General features: G+C 36.8%; 1 protein-coding gene across 4 annotated transcripts in view; it reads left to right on the top strand.

Annotated features, from left to right (window-relative positions):
• Positions 1 to 17,141, top strand: part of LOC150081578 (DNA polymerase beta-like) — a 235,180-nt gene that overhangs the window by 163,610 nt on the left and 54,429 nt on the right. For all 4 annotated transcript variants that reach the window (XM_090379432.1, XM_090379433.1, XM_090379431.1 and 1 more), the window contains exon 9: positions 4,140 to 4,210. In XM_090379432.1, coding sequence (XP_090235558.1) covers positions 4,140 to 4,210 — 71 coding nt within the window. The remainder of the gene's footprint in view (positions 1 to 4,139; positions 4,211 to 17,141) is intronic.

The following is a 17,141-nucleotide window of genomic DNA, read 5'->3' as shown; positions in this document are numbered from 1 at the left end:
ATTAGAAACATTTTCAAAACAGTTTGTACATTACCAAATTGATTGAAGTAACTTTCAGAACATATGTCTGCATAGATCAACATATATACTCCACAGTGCCTACAAATGAAAAACATTGATCTACATACATACTCCTGGATGATTAATATCTTAATATATTGTCTAATTTAATAAATATTTCTTTTGACATTTTTCCCCCTTAACTCTTTTCATCTGTTTGGGTTTCTTATTTTTCTATGCTTTGTCTGGCTTTTGTTGTTTTTCTCTCTAGCTTAAATGCTTTCCTTCCACTTTATTCTGTACAGTAAAATAGATAAAGTAATTTTTAGATCATACACAGTTTAAACTGTGCAAGATCTAAAAATGCATGAGACATGGCTCATATACTTGTTTAAAACACTTCATCTATGTTTTTATCTTGTCTCCTCCCTTGATAAATTCTTGTGTTAATTAATTGCTCACCTGGAAATGAACTTGGTTATCTTAAAATAAGTTTATACAGGAGGGGTCTGAAAAGAAAAGTAACACAGGTATTTGTGAGAAGACTTATAATTTTACAACTATTACATTACAAGACAGTCAAGGTATGAATATATTGCTTCTGAAGACTTCAAAGGGATGGTGCTGCTGTTCAATTTTTATTTACATCTAGTAAGTAAAGCAAATTAACATTTTCAATGATATTATGATTAAGTATGAAAAGTGCATCATGGTTTGATTTTTGCTTGCAAAAGAGTGACATACCAAGTGAAATTCATCATTAACTTGCATCTGCCAGTGAGGACAATGTGATGTCAAAGAAACAAGTCCATTTTTGGTGTAATGAATTCAAGAAGAGGCATTAGCTCTAGCATTAGCAAAGGCACATGATGCAAGAAAGCAAGCTTATATAGCATCAGCCAAAAACAAAAAAAACATTATTTCACCCATCCACTCGCTCCAAATGTTTTCCACATTCTGCTTTGAATCTATTTAAGCTATCAACCTCTATAACGACAGATGGAAGTTTGTTCCAGACAATCAACCACCCGCTGGCTAAAGGCAAACTTCCACACATCTATCTTACAACCGTCTTTCCTCAATTTGAATTTATGCCCTCTCAGGTGATTATTCTGAGCGAGAGGAAGAATCCCATCAGCATTGAGCATGCTCAGACCATTCAAGGCTTTATACACCTCTATCAGATCACCTCGCTGGTGCCTAGTCTCCAGACACTGTAATTTGCAAAACCTAAGCCTTTCTTCATAAGAGCAACCCTTTGTTCCATTCACTAATTTTGTTGCCCTTCTCTGTACTCATTCCAACAGCTCTACATCCTTCTTAAAATGAGGCCTCCAGATCTGTATACAGTACTCAAGGTGTGGCCTGACCATTGCCGTATACAAGGGGATAATGACTTCCTTATCCCTGCTAGAAAAATTCCTGTATATCATTGACGACACCATGAACTACTCTTGCAGACCGTCTACACTACTCAGGAAACTTCATATCTGCCTGCACAATTATCTCCAGTTCCTTTTCATTCTCTACCACTGTTAGTGTGGTACCAAAGAGTTGATATGTTACTCTGGGATTGCTGCTTCCCATATGTAGTACTTTACATTTGTCAATGTTAAAATTCATTTGCCACCTTTCTGGCCATCTGCTCAACTTTTCTAGATCCTGTTGCAGCAGTGTACTTGTCATTAGTGTCATTAACAACCCTGCCAACCTTCGTATTGTCTGCAAACTTGGACATTAAGCTTGATATACCATCATCAATATCGATATTGATGATATTGATATACCATCATCAATATCATTTATAAATACAAAAAACAACACTGAACCCTGAGGGACTCCACTAATAACATTAGTCCACGAAGAGCAGTCCATTGATTACCACTCTGTCTTCTCCCTCTCAACCATCCCTTTATCCATAGCAGCAATTTGCCTCCAATGCCAGACTGCTCCAATTTGTGCAGCAGTCTTCCATGTGCAACAGTATCAAAGGCTTTTCTAAAATCCAAATATATGATATCAAAGTTATTCTTTGCATCCAGTTCCTTTGTAACTACATCATAGTATCCAATCAAATTAGTCAGACAAGACTTCCCCTTATCAAACCCATGCTGTGTCCGAGCTATAACTGAAGTCTTGTCTAGATGATCCTGCAATGCTTCTTTAACCAGTGCCTCCATTAATTTCACTGGAACAGAAGTTAAACTAACAGTTCTGTAATTACTTGTGTCTCCCTTTGATCCTCCTTTGTAGATTGGGGTCACATTTGCACATCTCCAGCCCGTGGGTACCTCCCCTGAGTCCAAAGAAGCTCTCATAATTATGGCTAAGGGTTTGCTTACTTCCTTTGCTGCCTCCTTTAATATAACTGGATTGATTGCATCCACCCCAGGTGCCTTTCTTGTGTTTATCTTCAACAATTTCTCCTCCACTTTACTCTCAGTTATTACAAGATTATCTAACTTACTGCCAGAGTTGAATACACCTCTGACATACCCCTCCCTGAATGACTCCTCGTGTAAATGTCGATGCAAAATATTCATTTAGTTTGTTAGCTGAATGAGCAGGATCGTCAACAGTTGAACTATCAATATCAAGTGGACCAATCTGATTCATCCCCTTCCTTCTAGAGTTTACATAAGTAAAGAACTCTTTGCTGTTTTTCTTTGCTTTCTTTGCCAAAGATTTCTTGTAATCTGCCTTCACCTGGCTAATCTCCTTTGTAACTTGGTTACAGACCAGCTTATATCTATCATAAGCCTCTGTGTCACATATTAATTTATATGTATCCTATGCATTTTTCTTCTCTGTCGCATGTCTAATTAGTTCATCCTACATCCATTTAGGCCTAAATCTTGAACAATATTTCTTTGTTGGTATGAAAAGCCTAGTAGCTTCCAAGATTAATTCTTTGAATGCTTCCCATTTGGAATTTGCTGTTGGTAACATCATCAGTTGATTCCACCGTATAGAATTTAAATACTGTATCAGACCACCATAGTCACCTTTACGAAAGCAAAAACCCTTCCCTTTTTCCTTGATGGTAGTTACCTCTTTGAGTAAATCTCACTTCAGCACACTGATAATCAGATCAAGAGTATTACTCCCTCTAGTTGCCTCCCAAACATGCTGCTGTAGAAAACAATCATCCATTGTAAACATTTAAATTGGCATGTAAACATTTCTAATGAACCAAGCAGTAGCAGACCTTCAACAAGCTGATCAGATGAAATCAGAAGCACTGAATAAAGTGTTTTGTCAAACAGGCGTGTAAAAATTCAAAAAATTACATAAGATGTTGATTTGCCCAACTCAATTGTATGTAAGATTGTCACCCAGCACCTTGGATTCTTTAAAGTTTGTGCACCTGGGTACCAACCAGTTGGCAAGACAGCATGCATGATCATGTGAATGTGAAGTTGTTGACTCATTACTGTAATGAAACAGTGAGCTGCTGAACAGTATTGTGATGGGGAGATAAGATTTACCATATTGAATGCATGGAAAGTTATGACCAGTATTCTGGGATTATGGCAACATTCTTTCGATTGACTTAATAGAACATAGGTCCACAATCAGTGCTGACAAGAATTGTCAAACGCTGGAGAAAGTGAAGTCAGATCTGCCACAAACATCGAGGACTCCTAACACAGTGTGGCTTTGTTGCATGACAGTGCTACCTCCTCACACTGTTGCCTCAGTAGTTGCAACACAATTGATGGGAGGCATTTGAGTGTCTATCCTACAGTTTAGACTTGACTCCTTGAGGCATTCGTATATTTGGGCCTTTAAATTGGCATCTTTCAGGTGGGCACTTTTTTTGGGTGTTTATGTTCAGCATGAAGTACATTGTTGGCCACTAGGATTGAGCCTTAACTTTTTCTCAAAGGATATAGATAATCTCATCCCATGACGGGATCAATGCACAGTATGTTAAAAAATAGTACAGATATATACCCTGATGTCATATAATTTTAGAATAGCATTATTAAACTGCTTCTCACAAATACTTGCATTACCTTACTTTTTGGAGAATCCTTGTATTATGTTACTACACGTATAAATTGCTTCTTAAAATATCATGAAATTGAGATTTAAAAATTTAAACTTATAGATTTATTTATTTCATTTACATTTAGGTCTTCCATCCAGTGGTGATATTGATATTTTACTTACACACAACAAATACAATTCAAAAACAAAGAAAAGTGTGAGTATGCTATACTGTAAAAATGCTATGACTTTTAGATTAATCCAGCTGTTCTCAAACTTTCTGAACCCATGCCTCCCTTAACCTGTAAAATTTTCCCGGCCCCCTCCCTTGAAGTAAAACATCTATAATTGTGCAATTTATTATTTTTAATATGTTAATACAATAATTATTAATTCATGAAATAATAATCTGGATATTATTTTATTCTTAAAAAAAAAACATTAATTCGATGTTTGTGCTTGCTTTTTATTGCATAATTCATCAAACCTAGGCATAATTTTCGAAATGGCAACATGTTTTTCTTTTTCAACATTTTTGATCTGTATAGTCAGTCCTCGTATAGCATGATAGTTGTGTTCCTAGAAATCCTCGTGCAATGCAAAATCATGCAATATAAATAACAGGCCCTATTGGAAAAATAGGGTTAGGTGCCGACCACCCAAGATTGAACACACATTTGTAACCAAAACATTACCAAACACAATAAATAATCATAATAAAATACGTAAGTATTTTATTACAACTATTACGTAATAAAATATTGCTAATGCTTTTGCTTCTATCGTAAGCAAACTTGTTTTTTTGTTTGATTTTCTATACAAACAGATGACAGCCATTCCATCTCTTCCAATTCTTTGTAGTAGTAGTAGTGGTAGTAATAGTAGTGGCATGTGATGCAAGAAAGCATGTGTATGAGCTTATGCAGCATCAGCCAAAAAAAAAAAAAAATCACACCATTCCCTCCAAATGCCTGTCCAGTTCCTCCTTAAATTTATTCAACCTGTCAACTTCCACAACGACAGATGGAAGTTTGTTCGAGCAATTAACCACCCGCTGGCTAAAGGCAAATTTCCGCACATCTATTCTACATCTGTCTTTTCTTAATTTGAATTTATGCCCCCTTAGGTTCGTAATCTGAACAAGTGGAAGGATCCCATCAGAATTCAGCGTGCTCAACCCATTCAAGGCCTTATACACCTCAATTAGATAACTGTGCAGGTGCCTAGTCTCCAGCCACTGCAGAACTTAAGCCTCTCTTGGTAAGAGGATCCCTTCATTCCTCTCACCAATCTTGTTGCCCTTCCTAAAATGAGGCCTCCAGACCTGTACGCAGTACTCAAGGCATGGCCTGACCATTGCCTTATACAGAGCGATAATCACCTCCTTTTCCCTGCTAGCAAAATTCCTATATATCATTGACAAAACCCCATGACCTGCCCTGGCAGCCTGTCTGCATTGCTCAGAAAACTTCATATCTGACTGCACAATTACTCCCAGGACTGCACAATTACTCCCAGGTCTTTTTCATTTTCTACCACCTTAAGTGTAGTACCACACAGTTGGTACGTTTCTGTGGGGTTACTTCTACCCATATGCAGTACTTTGCATTTGTCAAGGTTAAACTTCAGTTGCCACTTCTTAGCCCATCTGCCCAAATTATCTAGATCCTGTTGCAGTAGCACACTGCCATTAGTGTCATTAACAACCCTGCCAACCTTGGTATCATCTGCAAAATTCGACATTAAGCCTGATATACCTTCATCAATATCATTGATAAATATACAAAACAACAGTGGACCCAACACCGAACCCTGTGGGACTCCACTAATAACATTAGTCCACAAAGAGTAGCACCCATTGATTACCACCCTCTGTCTTCTCCCACTTAACCATCCTCTTATCCATTGTAGCAACTTACCCTTAATACCATTCTGCTCCAATTTGTACAATAGTCTTCCATGTGCAACAGTGTCAAAAGCTTTCCTGAAATCCAAATATATGATATCAAAATTATTTTTTGCATCCAGTTCCTTTGTAACCACATCATAATATCCTATCAAATTTGTCAGGCAAGACTTTCCCTTAACAAACCCATGCTGTGTCTGAATTATTGCTGCAACCTTGTCTAGATGATCCTGCAATGCATCTTTAACCAGTGACTCCATTATTTTACCCGGAACAGAAGTTAAACTAACTGGTCTGTAATTACTCGTGTCACCCTTCGATCGCCCTTTGTGAATTGGGGATACATTTGCACATCTCCAGTCCATGGGAATCTCCCCTGAGTCCAAGGATGCTCTCATAATTATGGCTAAGCATTTGCTTAGTTGCTTTGCCACCTCCTTTAATATAACTTGATAGATCCCATCCACCCCAGGTGCTTTTCTTATGTTTAACTTCAACAATTTCTCCTCCACTTTGCTCTCAGTTATTACAAAATCATTAAGTATCCTGCTTACAATTTGATAACGTTCTGCAATTTGATAACCTTCTGCAATTTTCAAACCTTAATAATTCCTCATGTGTGAATGTAGATGCAAAATACTCATAGTAAAATTTGTCTTGATCTAATGGATTTTAATTACACTTTGCGTTGTTCCTGCTATGAAAGTTGTTTTTATTTTCTCTGCATTCTTTTTAATTCTCAGTGTTGCCTCATTTAGGCCAGTAGCACGTGCAATATCACATGGTTTTAATTTTGCTCAAAGTGTTTCAAAATTTCATATTTTTTCCTCTGTCAACAGAGGTGGTCTGACCATAAGCCTTACCAGGGAAACCCTGGTTTGCAGGAGGCTGGTGTGATTTTGGCCATAAACGCTAGTATCAAGCCGCTACAAATTTTCCCAGGTAAGAATTTTTGACCCAGTCCGCCTCTGTTTATCGATATTGCTTTTCTTTTTCTCTCTGAATCTGTAGTATCTTCACCAGGACGCTTCCTTTTCACACCTTTTAAGTATTTTACTCATTTTTAGGGAATAAAGCACAATTACAAAATGAGGAGGCACGCTTGATACACATAAACAAAGCTGCGCGCGCACGTGTAGCAACTGAATAAGCAACACCGTAAAGGCAGAAACACACTAACACCTCACTAGCTCACATTTTACTAAAGCACATTTCTGGGGGTTATTACCATAAAACAATAAAAACTATTTCCAGCTGCGTTTCTTCTAGTGGAATCTGTTATAAACTGGTAGTAAAGTCGATCTAATTGCATTTTCGATAATACCGATAGCTGGAAGTGGGTTTTACGTTATTATGGCGAAAAGCGTTTCCCCTTCACTGATATAAAAAACATAAATACATTTTCAGAATCTTCTCTTTATTGCTGTCATGTTGCATTCAGTTGGGGTGATTCTGCATTCGACTGCCATTTCTTGTAAACACAAAGGCGAATCGTGCATAAGCAAATTCGGTTCATGTTATATACGATATCGTTCCCCTATTTATAAATCGTGTATGATTGAATTTTTGTAAACACGTGTTATGCGAGGGCTGACTGTACTTAGATTTAATGACTGCTAATGCTGAAAATCCAACTTCACAAAGGTAAGAACTTACAAATGGCACTAGTAGTTACAAAGCTTTAGTGCTACATTCTGGGTATTCATATTTTGCTAAACCCCAAAATTCATATAAAGATATCGAAAAAACTTTGCTTTCATTGTGAGGTCTGATGTGAGATCAATAAATTGTTCTTCTTCAACAGTAGATAATTTTGATGGGGACTTTGTTTTGAAGGGATTGCTAATCCATATGTACTCTTCAAAATTTTCAGTAAAATATTTCTTGAAGCATTATTTATTTATTCCTAAAATTTAATTTATTCTTAAAATATCATGAAATAGTAGTAGATATCTAATAGTAAAAAAAGTCATTCTTAATAGATTTTTAATGTTTGCCATGGAAATCTTACATAAACTATTACATCATCCGTGATGCCCCTGGTAAATTATGGCACCTCCCCAAAGGTTCGCATTGCACAGTTTGAGAACCTGTGGATTAATCACTGGTTTTTACTTAGAAGTTCTTTAAAAAATTGACTCATTTGTAAATTTAGTAATTAAGAAAGAAAAGCCTCGGGTTACATAAATAGTTTAACTAATGTACAAGTTAGTGCATTTGCATCATTTCTGTACATAGCCAACTACATAAGTAGTTATAAATTGGCATCATTAAGTATATCTCATATCGTGAATACCTTCACGAGTTGCCATGGTATTGCACTTCATGATAGGAGAAGACTATTGTTACTTATTCTCAGTGGATACCATCACCCATACACAATATGAGAGAAGCCTGATGGTGTGGAGTAATTTAGATTACGGTATAGTTTAGGGCTAAAGCCTCAGGTTACGTAAATAGTTGAACTAATGTATAAGTTAGTGCATTTGCATCATTTCTGTGATTTCTCTCATTTCTCTCATATTGTGGATTTATACTTCGCAACTGGGGTGTCATCATTGCAACACCAGGGTACCTGCCCACCCACTGATGAGGAGCCAGTAAGCTCTGAAACGGTGCCTTATAGGTGATGGTGTATCCACTGAGAATAAGTAACAATAGTCTTCTCCTGTGGTGAAGCGTTACTTATTCCAGGTAGTGCAATACCATGGCAAAGCACGGTACTAAGTACTATAGGTTCTAATACCTCTCGTGTTTGGGGTTCACATAAAAAAAAAAAACTTGTTGTGAAGGTATTCACAATATGAGATATACTTAATGATGCCAATTTATAACTACTAATGTACAGAATGTACAGAAATGATGCAAATACACTAACTTGTACATTAGAAAGAAAAAGCTTATTGGTTATTAGAATGGCATAATGAAGGATGCAAACCCAACTTTTTATGCATCAGCTGGTAGCAAAGATATTACTTGTTGATTTCTGTTTGATAACAGAAATCAGCAAGTAAAAATTTGTTGATTTCTGTTATCTTTTTGTTTCAAATTAGCAGTACAATTATATGTATTTATCTGATAAAGTGGGTAAAATTGTTTCTTAATTGGCGTTGGAAAATTGCTCAAAAACAACTTAATTAGGGAGAATTCTGCCACCATTGTTCATAGTATTAATATAAGAATGATATAAATGCTATCTAATATTCTTGTATGTACAGTTAACCCTCGCTAATTCAGATTAATTGGGGGACAGGTCATCCGGATTAGTGAAGCAAAAGATATCCCTAAAAGGCAAAAAAACTTAGAACACAAATAAATAGAAAATTTAATGATATAGGTAGCGCTGATGAAAATAAATAAATAAAAAATATCACTGTAGAGCCTTTATTTAAAAACTATAAAAAGACATTACATTTATCCATCAATAGAAGACTCAGAAGTTGTACAGCAGACTCTCGATTTACTGGGATTGGATTAACCGGGACACTTCAAGACTCCAAAGTAAAAAAAATGTATATATATCCGTGGGAAATCATAAAATTCAAGTAATAAATAGAATGGGTATAAACAGATGTTTTGCAAGTCATAAATAAGCATTAAGAAGTGGCATTATATTCCTGATTGTGGAGATGAATGTACCTATTAACCCCCCCCAACCCCGCTTCTTCACACCCACTGCTCAAAAAAACAATGGAAAGAGAACAAATGCTTAGTTTGTTTTAATGCATCGCATGAATTGTTGTGTTCCATCGCACTGCATAAAGACAAAAATTTTGTTTCCTTATTTATGTCAGGAGTGTCAATTTTTTTTTGTATAGAAATCGCGAAAATGATGGGTAAACGCAAAAGAGTTGTTTTCGATTGAACAAAAACTTGAAATTATTCAAAATTTTGAAAACCGTGCACCCATTAGATCTTTAATGAACCGTTATAATGTTGGTGACCAAACCATATGCGACATTGTAAAAAATAAAGGAAAACTATTAGATTTTGCGGACACATTTGATAGCGTTAAAGACATGACTATCAGAAAAATAATGAAATGGTGTTGTGGTTTAGCCAACAATTATATAAACCCATAATACATAAAATATGTTAACTTATATACATATATATGTATAAAGAAGTAGCAAATGAAGCAATTTAAGCAATAACCCATCTGACTCAGAGTCAACAACAAGACTGAATAATATGCAAGACAGTGTGATGTATGTTCTGTCTCTCTCTCTCTCTCTCTATGCAGTCAGAGGGACTCATCTACCTTCCTAAATCCCGTGTGTCTTTCAAAATACAGTACTCGATTGCAAACAGAATTTTTTATATTTCAATCCAGATTAGCAAGGGTTTCTACTGTAATCTAACATAATAGAAATATAATTAATATTAAAAGTGTTTTTATTGCCTGTAAACTGTAAATTTTTAACAAATACAGATGTGATTTTTTAACACAGCTATAATATAATGTAATTTTATAGAATACTACATACTACCATCATATAAATTAGGAATAGTATAACATTATTCTACTTAGTTTCATGTGGTAATTTTAATTTAAGTTAAAGGCATGCCTCAGACTAGAGCAGCAATATAGATTGAGGCAAACATGGTATATTGATATGAGATTTAATGAGATTAATTTTGAAAGATATAAGTACTATCAAGTGTGAAGGGAAGGGATTTTGCTTTCACAAAAGCAACCACAATGGTCTTAGATAGTTTTTAAATTCTTTTCAGTTAGACCAACTGCAAATTCTAAATGGGAAACATTCAGAGACCTAATCATAGAAGCTATTAAGCTTTTATACCAATTAAGAGATATTGTAAAATGTTTAGACCTAAGTGAATGGCAGATGAACTGATGACACTAGTGAAGAAAAATGCATGCAATAATTATAAATTATCAGAGGGTGCAGAAGCTTATGGTAATTGTAAACTATTCTGCAATCATGTCACTAAAGAGGTTAGACAAGCAAAGGCAGATTATGAGGCTTCCTTGACTAAGAATACAAAGAAAAGAATAGTAAAGAATTCTTTGCTTATATAAATATTAGAAGGAAAGGGATGAACCACATTAGTCCACTAGATATCAATTGCATAACTGGTGATGATCTTCTTGAGGCTGATGATACACTGAATAAATAAAAAATGACTGTTGTAGAGCAGCTGGCCACAAAAATGTTTTCTGAAAAAAAAAAAAGTCTTGAATTAGGATTAAAATGTAGAGGTATCTGCAATTCTTCCCAGACACAGTAGGAGAGATTCAATCAGTTCGGCTCTGTGGAGACTGTACAAGGCTCATAGGGAAGAATTTTGCTCAGCATGGTCTTTGCTTGTTAACATTTAAATAGAAGGGTGCAAGAATATATGTGACTACTTCAGAATATAAACAGAAAATTTACTTATTTTATTATCAATAAGTATCATCTGTCTTCTAAATGCATGGTACAAAATAAATTTATTTTATTATACAAAATAAGGAATGCGGAACTGGAATTTGGGGAGTACAACGTCTACAGAAAGGATAGACTGGATAGGAAGGGAGGAGGAGTTATGCTATTAGTTAAGAAATACATAAAACTAATTAGACATGTTGCAGAGAATAAAAATGCATGGGATCCATATAAATTAACAGGTGCACAGAAGCCTATGATAGATATAAGTTGGTCTCTAACCAAGTCACAAAGGTTAGGCAGGCAAAGGCAGATTATGAGAAATCTTTGGCAAAGGATGCAAAGAAAAACAGCAAAAAGCTCTTTACTTATGTAACCTCTAGAAGGAAGGGGATGAATCAGATTGGTCCACTTGATATCGATGGTTCAACTGTTGATGATCCTGCTCAGGTAGCTAACAAACTAAATGAATATTTTGCATCTACATTCACACATGAGGAGTTATTCAGGGAGGGGAATGCCAGAGGTGTATTAACTCTGCCAGTAAACTAGATTATCTTGTAATAACTGAGAGGAAAGTGGAGGAGAAATTGTTGAACATAGGGATCACATCTGGCAAGTATGGGCTTGGCAAACCCAGGATCTGGAGCTGGATATCATCATTCTTCTCTTCTTGCTTTCTTGGTGATTCCTCTCTCTCTCTCTCTCTCTCTCTCTCTCTCTCTCTCTCTCTCTCTCTCTCTCTCTCAGGGCATAAGCCTCAGGCTTCCTTGCACCATATGGCTAATAATGATAATAAACATAAGAAAGGCACCTGGGGTGGATGGAATCTATCCAGTTATATTAAAGGAGGCAATAAAGGAAGTAAGCAAACCCTTAGCCATAATTATGAGAGCTTCCATGGACTGGAGATGTGCAAATGTGACCCCAATCCTCAAAGGATGACACGAGTAATTACAGCCCTGTTACTTTAACTTCTGTTCCAAGGAAATTAATGGAGGCACTGGTTAAAGAAGCATGGCTTCAGTTATAGCTTTGACACATTGTGGGTTTGTTAAGGGGAAGTCTTGTCTGACCAATTTTATTGGATACTATGCTGTGGTCACAAAGGAACTGGATGCAAAGAATAATTTTGATATCATATGTTTGTATCTTAGAAAAGCTTTTGATACTGTTGCACATGGAAGACTGCTGCGCATTGGAGGCAAATTGCTGGGATGGTTGAGTGGGAGAACACAGAGTGGCAATCAATAGACAATGCACTTTGTGGACTAATATTATTAGTGGAGTTCCCCAGCGTTCAGTGTTGGGTCCATTGTTGTTTTCTGTATTTATTAATGATATTGATGATGGTATATCACTCTTAATGTCCAAGTTTCCAGATTATATGAAGGATGGCAGTGTTGTTAATGACAGTACGCTGCTGCTGCAGCATCTAGAAAAGTTAAGCAGGTGTGCTGAGAGGCAGTAATGATTTAGTTCAGTTATTTCAACATCTAGTGGGTTGTTCAGATATAACAAATGAAGACATTGCTCCATAGATAATGTGTGATAATGATCTAGGACATCAGATCCTCACTGAAGAAGACCGTGCAAACATTCTCATCATCATCATTGCAAGATAATGAAGACGACAACTGCGATGATGAAGTGTGTGAGGAAACAACTGGCACAAGTCACACTGAAGCAACTGGAATGCTGGAGAAGATACTGATTTATTTCAAGAGACAAGATGACACATCAGCTATTGAGCTTCTGACCTTGAAGCGGTTGCAAGATCATGTGGCCCAAAAGCGAGTTTCAAAATTAAAACAAAATAACATTGAGGACTATTTCAAGTAAACTTCTCGAAAATAGTTATTTCTTTTGTGTTGTAATATTTTTGTGTTTAATTTTGTGTAATATAATGTTCTACATTAAAACTTTATTGCTTTGTACAGTATTTTGTATACTTACCATATTATTTTACTTTTTATAATTTTACTTTAGCATTAGCATTAGTAGAGGCATTTGATGCAAGAAAGCAAGCTTATGCAGCATCAGCCAAAAAAAAAAAAAAAAAAAACCCACTTCCACTTCACCCCTCTGTTCGTTCAAAATACCTGTCCAGCTGAGCCTTAAAATTATTTAGGCTATCAACTTCCACTACAAGGGATGGAAGTCTGTTCCACCAACCAACCACCCGCTGGCTAAAGGCAAATTTCCGCACGTCTATCCTACATCTGTCTTTCCTCAATTTAAATTTATGCCCTCTCAGGTGATTATTCTGAGCTAGAGGAAGAATCCCATCAGCATTGAGCATGCTCAAACCATTCAAGGCTTTATACATCTCTATCAGATCACCTCGCTGGTGCCTAGTCTCCAGACACTGTAATTTGCGAAACTTAAGCCTTTCTTCGTAAGAGCACCCCTTTGTTCCATTCACTAATCTTGTTGCCCTTCTCTGTACTCGTTCCAGCAGCTCTACATCCTTCTTGAAATGAGGCCTCCAGACCTGTATACAGTACTCTAGGTGTGGTCTGACCATTGCCTTATACAAGGGAATAATCACCTCCTTATCCCTGCTGGAAAAATTCCTATATATCATTGACAATACTCCATGAGCTACTCTTGCAGCCCGTCTGCACTGCTCAGAGAACTTCATATCTGCCTGCACAACCACCCCCAAGTCCCTTTCATTCTCTACCACCTTAAGTGTAGTACCACACAGTTGATACATTGTGGGGTTGCTGTTTCCCATGTGTAGTACTTTACATTTGTCAATGTTAAACTTCATTTGCCACCTCTCAGCCCATCTGCTCAACCTTTCCACATCCTGTTGCAGCAGCATAGTGTCAGTAGTGTCCTTGACAACCCTGCCAACCTTTGTATCGTCTGCAAACTTGGACATTAAGCTTGATATACCATCATCAATATCATTTATAAATACAGAAAACAATAATGGACCTTGGATTCTTGAGAGATCCCTATAGATTGGAGATTGCAAATGTTTCTTTTAATCACAAAAGGGAAGCAGATAAAAGGGTGAAGTGAATAACTACAGACAGACTAATAAACTTGACTTCTGCTCCAGAGGAAATAATGTAGTCAGTAGTTAAAGAAGTATTGCAGAATCATCTTGACAGGAATATAGTTATACAAAAACCAGAGGGTGAATTTGTAAATGCATGTTCTTGTGTGATTAATCTGAGTAGATACTGTGATGCAGTAATAAAGGAACTGGATGCAAAAATTAAATTTAACTTCATATACTTAGATTTGAGGTAAGGCTTTTGACACTGTTTCATATGAAAGGCTGCTGTACAAATTGGAGCAATTTAGATTGTTGTTATTTGATTTTTAGGAGCATTAGCAACTAAGGCCATATTGCTCCGGGATATGCGGTGGTCATTCCCTGACCTTTCCGCATCCTCCGTATTTAGTGGTGACGGGCTCGAACCCCGGTCTAATCAAGCAATTTAGAAGTGGGGCAAGTTTACCACTATGGGTAAATGAAAGGTTTAGCTTGTTATCTAAGTTTCCAAATGTTACAGATGTTGGGAGTGTGGTTAATGACAGGAATCAAGGTATACTACTACAGCAAGTCATGGATAAGTCAAGCAGGTAGGCCTAGAAGTGGCAGTTGAGATCTAACATCTAACTGTCATTAATGCAAAATATTTCATATGGATAGCAATAATCCCATAATATAACATAGCAGTTGTCTGGTGGAGAATAAAAGAAACTATGAGTAATTGTACAGTGATATAAAGTACTTTGAGCAGTTCAGACAAGTTACTAGGAGAGCTCATTTGGTCAACATACAGCAATTTTACCAGCAGGGACAAGGAGGTGATTATCTTTTGTATAGCAAGATAACCAGATTAGTCAAGGACACTAAAGCTTAAATGAACCATGAAAGGCTTCAGTTTTGCAAATTGCAGCATTTGGAAACTAAGGTGCTTACAAGGAATGTTAAATGTTTAAGGCTGGCTTTAAACACACACACACACACACACACACACACACACACACACACACACACACACACACACACACACACACACACACACTCTCTCTCTCTCTCTCTCTCTCTCTCTCTCTCTCTCTCTCTCTCTCTCTCACATAACTGATGTCTTATCTGTTTATTTTTTATTTCCTTTTCTTATTTTCAATTTAATTCAGCAGAATTAAGATAGGTTATATATAAAGCAGCATAGCTGAATTTATTCATTAATGCTCAGTTCATATAACTAGATGCCCCTGCTGTAAGTTTTAATAATGTTCCCCTTGTAATGTAAGGTACACTGTCTAGGAATTTTGCCTTTGCTAGAAGCTAATTCTTAAACCCCTGTTTTGGTATCTTTTACAGTGTCTCTCTTTTTTTTTTTTTTTTTTTTAAACAACAATATTTCACAATATTCCTTTAAGTTTAAATTTCAGTCTTAGTGGTTGGGAGGGATCACAGAGAGTCTAGATCTGCATAGTATGGAGATAGAGGATGAGGGCCACGTAATTTTGCTATGAATCATTGCACAGAGTGATTTGTATGAGCAGGTATGTTGTTGAAAAACAAATCCCCACCATTGCATTTTACTGGATTTTTTAATCTGACAGCCTCCCTAAGACACCAAATGATCGCTTTGTAAAAGTCTGATTAACAGTTTAATTCTATGCAACAAATTCATGCTACATAACTCCATCAGTATTAGAAAGGCTCAATCATTATGTGCTTGACATTTCAGCACACCTATCTGGGTTTCTTTGAATACACCTGTAAACCTATAGCCAACCTCTTACAATGACATTTTAATGGAATGTCTAGTCACCTGCACATGTTGCTTTTAGCTACCACTCAACAAATGTGGTTCACATTTTGCTGTGATTCATTTGTAGGTTCAGTTTTCGTTAAAAATGCACTGGCATATTTGATAGGAAAGTCCCAGTTCTTCCAAGTTGTTAATAATGAAATACCTGTTTCAGTGAATTACACTGTATTTTTTCATCTGATATGTTCCTTATATTCTGCAACTTGAAGAGGTCAGCCAATTTAAAATTGTGCAAACCACTCAGAAGTTTACTTTTTTCTTAGCATTTGTTCCTCAAAGAATATATTTAGTGTTTCATTATTTCTTGCTGTTTTTCCAAATTTGTAACAGAATGAAATACACTGAACTTGGACTTGTTATTTCTGATTCATTGTACTGGTAAAGACAGAAATCATGAAGGGTACTCAACACTTTGGTCCTTGAGGTTGTCACAGACATTCTCTCAGATATGCCAGACACACTGTACTTGCTACCTGGGAGTCTAAAACACTGATGGAACTGATATTCGGGTGACACTCAAGTCAAGTGGACCCAATTTCGCCGAAGTCCAGACAGTCTGTGACAGCTAAATCCTCTGCTTGCACCTTCACGATAGTGGGACTGTTAGTAATCTTGGGTATAACCTCCATACATACGTACATGGTGGGTGACCACCCAGGTGTGAACCAACGTAAGCAGGGGTCGAGGTGTGGTACCCAAACCACATGGAGGAATGCCGCCCCTCTATGTTACCAGGCACTACTAGGTGGTAGATGACTCTCATCAACCGGTGCAATACCACCACTTTGCTTATTGGAGGCTTGAAGTGGTGGAACCCATGTTTAGTCTCTAGAGCTAAGTTCCGGTCAACCCTTCCCTATCTCTTCTATCATGCAGTATGATTGATGACTTTTGAGGTTATGATGAACATCGTGGCGAGATCCAATATTCCTTACATTTCGAGGGTACAGCTCTAAAACGATGTTCGCAGGCCGGCCGCTAGTTAGTACACCGGACCGAACCTATTGGTAACTCTCTAGGAGGCTTCCGGATCAGCTAGTGTAT

This window comes from Mastigoproctus giganteus, chromosome 8, assembly GCF_048544385.1.
Source record: "Mastigoproctus giganteus isolate SK-2022 chromosome 8, ASM4854438v1, whole genome shotgun sequence".
NCBI classification, from domain to species: Eukaryota; Metazoa; Arthropoda; class Arachnida; order Uropygi; family Thelyphonidae; genus Mastigoproctus; species Mastigoproctus giganteus.
This window is presented reverse-complemented; position numbering and strand designations above follow the sequence as displayed.